Below are 12,021 nucleotides of genomic sequence, written 5' to 3'. Positions count from 1 at the left end.
TTTATATATTTTCTTTTTTTTAAATTTATTTTATCTATTATGCTCTATTATTCTCACAATTACTATGATTTATTCCAAATCATATTATTCAAAAATAAAATTTAATTCCAAGATATTTCTTTATTTAATCGAAATTTTAAGAGTCACGTTAACGCGCATAAGCAGAATCCATTCGTATACAAATCATTGTGCTTTCTGACCAGATTGACACCTTGCTTAAAACTTTTCTTGGACGATCGGAATGAGAATCTTAGACCCTTCAGACGCTCCGTGTTACGAAGCTTGGTGGCTGGATGGGCAAGTCATGTCGTTTAATTTTGCAGGTCCTCAGTTCGAATATTGATTCCGACCAACAGTTTTATATATATTTTTTTTTTGTAATTTATTTTATCTATTCCGCTCTATTATTCTCACAATTACTGTGATTTATTCCAAATCATATTATTCAAAAATAAAATTTAATTCCGAAATATTTCTATGTTTTATCGAATGTTTAAGAGTCACGTTAACGCACATGCGCAGAATCCATTCGTATACAAATCATTGTGCTTTCTGACAAGATTGACACCTCTCTTAAAACATTTCTTGGACGATCGGAATGAGAATCTTAGACCCTTCAGACGCTAAGTGTTACGAGGTTTGGTTGCTGGATGGGCAAGGGATGTCGTTCCGTTTTGCAGGTCCTCAGTTCGAATATCGATTCCAACCAGCACTTTTTTATATATTTTTATTAAATTTACTTTATCTATTCCGCTCCATTATTCTCACAATTACTGTGATTTATTCCAAATCATATTATTCAAAAATAAATTTAATTCCGAAATATTTCTATGTCTTATCGAAATTTTAAGAGTCATGTTAACGCACATAAGCAGAATCCATTCGTATACAAATCATTGTGCTTTCTGACCAGATTGACACCTCTCTTAAAACATTTCTTGGACGATCGGAATGAGAATCTTAGATCCTTCAGACGCTAAGTGTTACGAGGTTTGGTTGCTGGATGGGCAAGGGATGTCGTTCCGTTTTGCAGGTCCTCAGTTCGAATATCGATTCCAACCAGCACTTTTTTATATATTTTATTAAATTTACTTTATCTATTCCGCTCCATTATTCTCACAATTACTGTGATTTATTCCAAATCATATTATTCAAAAATAAATTTAATTCCAAAATATTTCTATGTCTTATCGAAATTTTAAGAGTCATGTTAACGCACATGCGCAGATTCCATTCGTATACAAATCATTGTGCTTTCTGACAAGATTGACAACTCTCTTAAAACATTTCTTGGACGATCGGAATGAGAATCTTAGATCCTTCAAACGCTAAGTGTTACGAGGTTTGGTTGCTGGATGGGCAAGGGATGTCGTTCCGTTTTGCAGGTCCTCAGTTCGAATATCGATTCCAACCAGCACTTTTTTATATATTTTTATTAAATTTACTTTATCTATTCCGCTCCATTATTCTCACAATTACTGTGATTTATTCCAAATCATATTATTCAAAAATAAATTTAATTCCGAAATATTTCTATGTCTTTTCGAAATTTTAAGAGTCACGTTAACGCACATAAGCAGAATCCATTCGTATACAAATCATTGTGCTTTCTGACCAGATTGACACCTTGCTTATAACTTTTCTTGGACGATCGGAATGAGAATCTTAGACCCTTCAGACGCTCCGTGTTACGAAGCTTGGTGGCTGGATGGGTAAGTCATGTCGTTCAGTTTTGCAGGTCCTCAGTTCGAATATTGATTCCGACCAACATTTTTATATATTTTCTTTTTTTTTAATTTATTTTATCTATTCCGCTCTATTATTCTCACAATTACTATGATTTATTCCAAATCATATTTTTCAAAAATAAAATTTAATTCCAAGATATTTCTATATTTAATCGAAATTTTAAGAGTCATGTTAACGCACATGCGCAGAATCCATTCGTATACAAATCATTGGTCTTTTTGGCCAGATTGACACCTTCATTAAAACTTTTCTTGGACGATCGGAATGAGAATCTTAGATCCTTCAGACGCTAAGTGTTACGAGGTTTGGTTGCTGGATGGGCAAGGGATGTCGTTCCGTTTTGCAGGTCCTCAGTTCGAATATCGATTCCAACCAGCACTTTTTTATATATTTTTATTAAATTTACTTTATCTATTCCGCTCCATTATTCTCACAATTACTGTGATTTATTCCAAATCATATTATTCAAAAATAAAATTTAATTCCGATATATTTCTATGTTTTATCGAAATTTTAAGAGTCAAACTCACGCACATGCGCAGAATCCATTCGTATACAAATCATTGTGCTTTCTGACCAGATTGACACCTTGCTTAAATTTTTTCTTGGACGATCGGAATGAGAATCTTAGACCCTTCAGACGCTCCGTGTTACGAAGCTTGGTGGCTGGATGGGCAAGTCATGTCGTTTAATTTTGCAGGTCCTCAGTTCGAATATTGATTCCGACCAACAGTTTTATATATTTTCTTTTTTTTTGTAATTTATTTTATCTATTCCGCTCTATTATTCTCACAATTACTATGATTTATTCCAAATCATATTATTCAAAAATAAAATTTAATTCCAAGATATTTCTATATTTAATCGAAATTTTAAGAGTCACGTTAACGCACATAAGCAGAATCCATTCGTATACAAATCATTGTGCTTTTTGGCCAGATTGACACTTTCCTTAAAACTTTTCTTGGACGATCGGAATCAGAATCTTAGACCCTTCAGCCCCTCTCGCATTACGAGCCTTGGTGGCTGGATGGGCAAGGGATGTCGTTCTGTTTCGATGGTCCTCAGTTCGAATATCGATTCCAACCAGAATTTTTTTATAAATTTTTATTAAATTTACTTTATCTATTCCGCTCCATTATTCTCACAATTACTGTGATTTATTCCAAATCATATTATTCAAAAATAAAATTTAATTCCGAAATATTTCTATGTTTTATCGAAATTTTAAGAGTCACGTTAACGCACATACGCAGAATCCAATCGTATACAAATCATTGTGCTTTCTGACCAGATTGACACCTTGCTTAAAACTTTTCTTAGACGATCGGAATGAGAATCTTAGAACCTTCAGACGCTGCGTGTTACAAGTCTTGGTGGCTGGATGGGCAATGCATATCGTTCAGTTTTGCAGGTCCTCAGTTCGAATATCGATTCCAACCAGCATTTTTTTATATATGTATTTTTTTAATTTATTTTATTTATTCCGCTCTATTATTCTCACAATTACTGTGATTTATTCCAAATCATATTATTCAAAAATAAAATTTAATTCCGAAATATTTCTATGTTTTATCGAAATTTTAAGAGTCAAGTTCACGCACATGCGCAGAATCCATTCGTATACAAATCATTGTGCTTTCTGACAAGATTGACACCTCTCTTAAAACATTTCTTGGACGATCGGAATGAGAATCTTAGATCCTTCAGACGCTAAGTGTTACGAGGTTTGGTTGCTGGATGGGCAAGGGATGTCGTTCCGTTTTGCAGGTCCTCAGTTCGAATATCGATTCCAACCAGCACTTTTTTATATATTTTTATTAAATTTACTTTATCTATTCCGCTCCATTATTCTCACACTTACTGTGATTTATTCCAAATCATATTATTCAAAAATAAATTTAATTCCGAAATATTTCTATGTCTTATCAAAATTTTAAGAGTCACGTTAACGCACATAAGCAGAATCCATTCGTATACAAATGATTGTGCTTTCTGACCAGATTGACACCTTGCTTATAACTTTTCTTGGACGATCGGAATGAGAATCTTAGAACCTTCAGATGCTCCGTGTTACGAAGCTTGGTGGCTGGATGGGTAAGTCATGTCGTTTAATTTTGCAGGTCCTCAGTTCGAATATTGATTCTGATCAACATTTTTATATATTTTCTTTTTTTTTAATTTATTTTATCTATTCCGCTCTATTATTCTCACAATTACTATGATTTATTCCAAATCATATTATTCAAAAATAAAATTTAATTCCAAGATATTTCTATATTTAATCGAAATTTTAAGAGTCATGTTAACGCACATGCGCAGAATCCATTCGTATACAAATCATTGGTCTTTTTGGCTAGATTGACACCTTCATTAAAACTTTTCTTGGACGATAGGAATGAGAATCTTAGACCCTTCATCCGCTCTCGTATTACGAGCCTTGGTGGCTGGATGGGCAAGGGATGTCGTTCTGTTTTGATGGTCCTCAGTACGAATATCGATTCCAACCAGCATTTTTATATATATTTTTATTAAATTTACTTTATCTATTCCGCTCCATTATTCTCACAATTACTGTGATTTATTCCAAATCATATTATTCAAAAATAAAATTTAATTCCGAAATATTTCTATGTTTTATCGAAATTTTAAGAGTCAAGTTCACGCACCTGCGCAGAATCCATTCGTATACAAATCATTGTTCTTTCTGACCAGATTGACACCTTGCTTAAAACTTTTCTTGGACGATCGGAATGAGTATCTTAGATCCTTCAGACGCTAAGTGTTACGAGGTTTGGTTGCTGGATGGGCAAGGGATGTCGTTCTGTTTTGCAGGTCCTCAGTTCGAATATCGATTCCAACCAGCATTTTTTTATAAATTTTTATTAAATTTACTTTATCTATTCCGCTCCATTATTCTCACAATTACTGTGATTTATTCCAAATCATATTATTCAAAAATAAAATTTAATTCCGAAATATTTCTATGTCTTATCGAAATTTTAAGAGTCACGTTAACGCACATACGCAGAATCCATTCGTATACAAATCATTGTGCTTTCTGACCAGATTGACACCTCTCTTAAAACATTTCTTGGACGATCGGAAAGAGAATCTTAGATCCTTCAGACGCTAAGTGTTGCGAGGTTTGGTTGCTGGATGGGCAAGGGATGTCGTTCTTTTTTGCAGGTTCTCAGTTCGAATATCGATTCCAACCAGCATTTTCTTATATATTTTTATAAAATTTACTTTATCTATTCCGCTCCATTATTCTCACAATTACTGTGATTTATTCCAAATCATATTATTCAAAAATAAAATTAAATTCCGAAATATTTCTATGTTTTATCGAAATTTTAAGAGTCACGTTAACGTACATACGCAGATTCCATTCATATACAAATCATTGTGCTTTCTGACCAGATTGACACCTTGCTTAAAACTTTTCTTGGACGATCGGAATGAGAATCTTAGACCCTTCAGACGCTCCGTGTTACGAAGCTTGGTGGCTGGATGGGCAAGTCATGTCGTTTAATTTTGCAGGTCCTCAGTTCGAATATTGATTCCGACCAACGTTTTTATATATTTTCTTTTTTTTTAAATTTATTTTATCTATTCCGCTCTATTATTCTCACAATTACTATGATTTATTCCAAATCATATTATTCAAAAATAAAATTTAATTCCAAGATATTTCTATATTTAATCGAAATTTTAAGAGTCATGTTAACGCACATGCGCAGAATCCATTCGTATACAAATCATTGGTCTTTTTGGCTAGATTGACACCTTCATTAAAACTTTTCTTGGACGATAGGAATGAGAATCTTAGACCCTTCATCCGCTCTCGTATTACGAGCCTTGGTGGCTGGATGGGCAAGGGATGTCGTTCTGTTTTGATGATCCTCAGTACGAATATCGATTCCAACCAGCATTTTTATATATATTTTTATTAAATTTACTTTATCTATTCCGCTCCATTATTCTCACAATTACTGTGATTTATTCCAAATCATATTATTCAAAAATAAAATTTAATTCCGAAATATTTCTATGTTTTATCGAAATTTTAAGAGTCAAGTTCACGCACCTGCGCAGAATCCATTCGTATACAAATCATTGTTCTTTCTGACCAGATTGACACCTTGCTTACAGTCGCTCGAAAAAATATATGAGCACCGTAACAGTTTGAAAAATTTTTCAAAAATGGAAAACGACAATTTTTGGGTTACAATAAATAATTTAATAAAGATGTGGTTTGATAAATAATTTAAATGACTTGAAAGAATGGTGTGGGTTACAATAAATAATTTATTTAATAAAGATGAGTTGTAATACATTAATCCATTATTTTTAATATTTTGAGTTGATTTAAGCCATTATTTTTAATAAAGATGAGTTATAATAAATAATGATGACTTTTTAAAAGAATGGTATTATATTCTTAAACATGAATTACATTTTTTAAATGAAATGTCTTTGTCCAATAATGATGACTTTTTAAAAGAATAGTATTATATTCTTAAACATGAATTACATTTTTTAAATGAAATGTCCTTGTCCAATAATGATGACTTTTTAAAAGAATTGTATAATATTCTTAAACACGAGTTACATTTTTTAAATGAAATTGTCCTTGTCCAATAATGATAAGAGTTCCTAGGGTTATTTGGTATTATATTCTTAAACATTAAATGAAATGTTTCAAATTGCCCTTGTCCAATAATGATAAGAATTCCTAGAGTTATTTAGTATTGTTTCAAATTGCCCTTGTCCAATAATGATAAGAATTCCTAGAGTTATTTAGTATTATATTCTTAAACATGAGTTACATTTTTTAAATGAAATGTTTCAAATTGTCCAATAATGATGACTTTTTAAAAGAATGGTATTATATCCTAGGGTTATTTTTGTTGGAAGCCATTCAAAGAAATAAATAAATTTTATTTACATTAAAACAAATAAAGCAATTATATATATTAGAAACTAACCATTTAAATAATTTAAAATGAAATGTTTCAAATTGCCCTTGTCCAAGATTGGTCATTTAGAGAACCCAAAAAAAATAACCCTAGGAACCCTTCCGAAGAAGAGTTCCTAAGGTTATTTTTTTTGGAAAAAAAAACAAAGCCATTCAAATAAATAAATAAATAAATTTTATTTACATTTAAACAAATAAAGCAACATATGAAAATACAAGTTTTTTTTTACAGGGGACATTCAAATAAATAAATAAATTTTATTTACATTTAAACAAATAAAGCAACATATGAAAATACAAGTTTTTTTTTACAGGGGACAAAGTCTTTTTAAATTTAATGGACAATTGTTTTCGTTAAAAATACAAAAAAAAAATAACAAAGCCATTCAAATAAATAAATAAATTTTATTTACATTTAAACAAATAAAGCAACATATGAAAATACAAGTTACTTTTTATAGGGGACAAAGTCTTTTTAAATTTAATGGACAATTGTTTTCTTCGTTAAAAATGCAAGTTCTTATTGGCACACAATACACATCTTTCTTTTTAATAGTCAAATTTAAAAGTTGGCCTTCCTCCTCATTATCCGGAGGAAGCAATATTGTAGGAGGAGGTAATATGCATTGATTTTTTATATTAAAATTCCAAAAATTATCTTGAGGATGCAATACTGCTGCTGGAGAGTCATGAGAAGGATGCAATACTGCTGCTGGAGAGTCGTGAGAAGGAGACAATACTGCTGCTGGAGAGTCGTGAGAAGGAGACAATACTGCTGCTGGAGAGTCGTGAGAAGGAGACAATACTGCTGCTGGAGAGTCGTTGAACAAGTCCCTCCCAAATATCTCCAAGAAATTGTTTATCTCCTCTCTTTCTAAACTAAAGTCAATTTCTGGCACAGGGGAGGGCTCCACAAAGGTCTCGGGCACAGGTGCAGGCTCCACAAAGGTTTGATGCACAGGTGCAGGCTCCACAAAGGTCTCTTGCACAGGTGCAGGCTCCACAAAGGTGGTTTTGAGTTTCTTATTTGGCGGTTCACACTCGTGGGCAGGTGTTGGAGGTGGTAGATTATACACTTGGAGTGTAAACTCCTTGTGTGTTTTAAAGCTCTGGTAATGTTTCACCAGATCCCACTCCATAATGTCGACAGCAAACAAAGTTTTTTGTACCGTTAGGATGAGGTACATTGTTCCAGGAGGCACGACGTATGTAGAGTTTGGTTTGAGCACATACCTGTCGTACAGAAACTGGTCAATTTCACAGAAACTTCTCCGTGTTATGCAGGGTTTTGCCTTGCACCGAAGGCTCTTGGCAGGCAAGTGGTAAATCATGATGGGCGCATCCGACGTCTGGTATACGTGGCCTTCCGCCTGTGCCACACTTCTTAATCCAAACGAGAAATGTTGTTTTACCAGCATCATATTGTCCATTTTGAACCCCAGGCGTTGATCTGAAGTCTTTTTTGCATTGATGGGGTTCCTCTTTAGCTTCATTGTTGTTTTTTTCCAGCTCACTTTCCGGGGCTCAAAAAAGTTCACTTTTTTGGACTCTAGCACGGCCCGCTTGAAATTGTCGACGTACAGTCCTTTCTTCGTCCAGTCAGGTATCGGATGTTGAAATATCCTCAGAGTGCTCAGATCCATATATGATATGAACGCCTCCACTCTATCTTGCACCATGAGGCTCTCGAAGGGTTCCCATTTTCCAGGATGGGCTACGGACACCAAGGCTGACGATTTTGTTGCGGGAAACACGTCCATGCTGACTGCTAAGCTGCTGACTGGTACCGACTGCTTGGCGTGCATCCCTTTTTATACTCAACCTACCCGGAAGTTATAACCGGTTTCCTACCCAGTACATGGTATCACAGTTGCCAAGGACAAACCAAACACGTTTTGGAGGATTATGGCATTTCACGATTAAATCTCCAGGTTCAGGAAATGTTCGAAATTTGCAAAATTGTATCATTGGAGGAGACTCGTGGGTTGTAGAGGATCCAACATCAGACTCGTGGGTAGTAATAGTGGGTGCAGCATCAGACTCGGGGATGGTAGAGGGTCCAACATCGGACTCGGGGGTAGTAGAGGGTTCAACATCGGACTCGGGGATGGTAGTAGAGGGTCCAACATCAGATTCAGAGATGGTAGAGGGTGCAACATCAGATTCAGAGATGGTAGAGGGTCCAGCATCGGACTCGGGGGTGGTAGTAGAGGGTCCAGCATCAGAGTTCCTCTTTGAATCTTGTCGAGTTTCTGTTGACAATCTTTTTTGTGGTAAGAGACTCTTTTGTACCTCTAATCGGTACAATTGCAAATCTGTTATAAAATGTTTAATCCAGTCAGTGACAATGATGGCATTATCACCCGGTTCTTCCACACATATAAGCAGGGGTGATTTTCCAACAGTCGTCACAAATTTCCTCATGCCATATTTATAAGCAAAGCCATCAAATAGACATTTTACAAATAATTGAGCCATTTCCGGGTTTTCTGCAGCGATCAAATTTTGAGCCACTTGAAAGTTGACGACATGGGTGTTGAGGGTCTGAGGTAGGATGGTGAAACCTTTCAAAGGCAATATTTCATGTGCTTGAACTGCTAGGAATTTAAATTGATTTTTGTAACTGCATGGTTTTTTCTTCTTCAACAGCTGTGCAATGTCCAAAAGTCGAAACATCATCTGCCCACTTTCGCTAATGAGTACGGCCACCGGAGGAAGATAGGGAGTTAAAGCGATTTGAAACCACATAATGATATAGTTTTGAAACACTGCAATATTAGGGTGAAGTTATATTCACTCAAAAGTTGAAAAAAAAAAAAAAAATGGTGTTTAGCTTTGTTATAATTACTTTTACATTATTAACATTAGTTTACAGATATACATATAATTACTTTTACATTAGATTACAGTTTATTTCTTATACTTTTACATTATCCAAAGTTGGTTTATTCAATATTCTAAAATTAACATTACCCCCTCACAAAGCTAGTCTATTCAAATTTTCCCAAAGCTGGTCTATTGCCAAAATTAACTTTAGAATTGCAATTTCTGATAAAGTCTCTCTTCAAGGTTGGCACACTCTTGAACCCAAAAAAATGGGAGAGAGCCGATACGACTCGCATCGTATCGACTCTCTCCCATTTTTTTGGAGGCATTCAGAGGACATTCATGACCGATGCCAAGCATACCCGCAGAGGTTCTTTCTACACATTGGACAAGACAAGTTCTCTTTCATCCACATTTCTAAACATTCTCCATGAAAGTTGTGCCCGCATGAAGTTGTTATTTTTCTATGCAGAGGCTCCGTGCATATCGGACAATCTCCGAAACAACTTTCTGGCCCTGGGGAAGAGTAGATGGACTCTATGGTTAGTTCCCCCAATCTGGTCCATTTGTCCATTTCGCTCATATGCTTATCGTAATTGCAATAGAGCGTCATGGCAAATTCCATCAGACGGGGGATCCCTTCTGTCTTCCACAAAAACCATTGCAATCCATCCTTTTTCCGTGCAAACGATTTCAACTCCTCGCTGATGATAGGTACCAACTTCAGATCAATAGTTGGTACCATCTCTTTTGCAAGCTTCACCATCTCTTCCCTGTAGGCCTCACCCACATGAACCTCTGCTGGCTCCGGCAACTGTTCCAGCACTGCTCGCAGCAATTGTGTGTATAAAGAGAGGGACATTTTGCTAAGAAATGAAGTGAGACAGTCGCACGAGCTTTTATATATACTGTGAGTTGGCGCATGCTCAGTGTGATCCCTTTTGAATAATATCTGCACAAAGTCCAAAGCTCCAAAGCTGGTTCAGTGAGGAATGGGATCCATTTTTATTCTATAAAAATTCTCAATACCTCGTACTACCGCCAGCCAACGATGACATTTCTTTTTGCAATACAGGCACTTTTCAATTTTCTTTCGGCTGTTTAAAATAAAAGTTTGATGCTTTAATTTTAAACGGCCAAAGAATTTTTTGTAGTACCGTTTTGTTTTCAAGTCTGCAAAGAAGAGATGCGTACCATGGGTCTGTGCCAATGTCTTTCTCAAGCGCTTAGGGTGCAGCTTATCGGACGAATGGGAGACGTGTCCATCTGTCAAAGTGTATCCCTTTTCATCAATGCATAGAACCATCATGGTCATTTGATGCTTATACTCTTGAGTATGAGCCGGCTTCAGCACTTGGTTGGTCTTAGCAGATGGCTCCAGAATAGGAGAGAGAGGAGGTGGAACGACGAGCATGGGTAGATCCAACAGCATGGTTGATTTCAATGTTAAACTCTTGAAACAAGTAGTGCTATGAAAGTGTCTTCAGAAATATATATACATGAAAAGACAACACACAACAACTAAAAAAAAAAAAAAAAAAAAAAAAGTTTTTTTTTTTTTTTTTTTTTTACTTTCTTCTTCTTCTTTACACACTAACGTTAAACAAAAATTTTCTTGCCCCGCTGAAGGTACATACTTTTACTGTTTAACATGGCATGTTTAACAGAGACAAAGAGTCATGAATATCATGGATCAATGATGCGGAATGCATTCAATTGGAATTTTTCTAATGAAATTTAGTCCACAAACAGCCACCCATCTCACACAATTCCTTTTACAGGTGGGGCAATCTCCAGCATCATTATTCAATACAATGACTGATATGTCATTGGTTTTGTTTACCAGTCTCCAACGAACTTGGGTGGCCGTATCCGTCACGTATAAGGTTGTTATCTTCATATCGGCCACATGTTGCAATAGCTTCCTCTCAAAATCTGGATCATTTTCTACGACGTAGGAAGTGATACCATTCGTCAGACAATACGATTGGTTCCGGAAGCATAATACTCCCATAGCATGTCGGTGATGGTATTGTTGAATAGATCTCCAAGGAGAAATACGAGTCATTCCTCGCCGACGTCGGCACTGGAAAAATGGTCTTTTTCGCATGGGAGGGACCTTGGTGGACAGCGGCACAGCATTAGGGGATGACATGACCTCAGTGGAAGACGGCACAACATCAGGGGTAACATCGTCCAATTCTCCATCGGAAAGGGTAACAGTCAAAATGAGTTCGTCAGACATGGTTGAGAATAGAGCAGTTAGAACACACTACCAATTTGAAGTCGACAGAAAATATTTTCTTGAAACTATTTAAGAGAACACAGAACACAGAACAAAGAAAAAAAAAAAAAAAAAAAAAAAAAAAAACGTTTTTTTTTTTTTTTTTTTTTTTTTTTTTTTTTTTTTTTTACTTTGTTCTGTGTTCTCTGAAATAGTTTCAAGAAAATATTTTTTCCTATTC

At 35.3% G+C, this 12,021-nt stretch overlaps 1 protein-coding gene across 1 annotated transcript; it reads right to left on the bottom strand.

Moving 5' to 3' along the window:
* Positions 1-9,896: 9,896 nt before the first annotated feature.
* LOC129981498 (E3 ubiquitin-protein ligase RNF126-B-like) lies at positions 9,897-10,418 on the bottom strand. Its single transcript, XM_056092352.1, has one exon. It carries the CDS (start codon positions 10,416-10,418, stop codon positions 9,897-9,899), a length of 522 nt encoding a protein of 173 aa, XP_055948327.1.
* Between the last annotated feature and the right edge of the window lie 1,603 nt (positions 10,419-12,021).

The sequence above is a fragment of the Argiope bruennichi genome, chromosome 8 (genome assembly GCF_947563725.1).
Source record: "Argiope bruennichi chromosome 8, qqArgBrue1.1, whole genome shotgun sequence".
Lineage (NCBI taxonomy): Eukaryota > Metazoa > Arthropoda > Arachnida > Araneae > Araneidae > Argiope > Argiope bruennichi.
This window is presented reverse-complemented; position numbering and strand designations above follow the sequence as displayed.

Bases quoted from the DNA above. Each gene is read 5' to 3' on its own strand.
- LOC129981498 (XM_056092352.1), bottom strand. From the start codon at position 10,418: ATGTCCCTCTCTTTATACACACAATTGCTGCGAGCAGTGCTGGAACAG.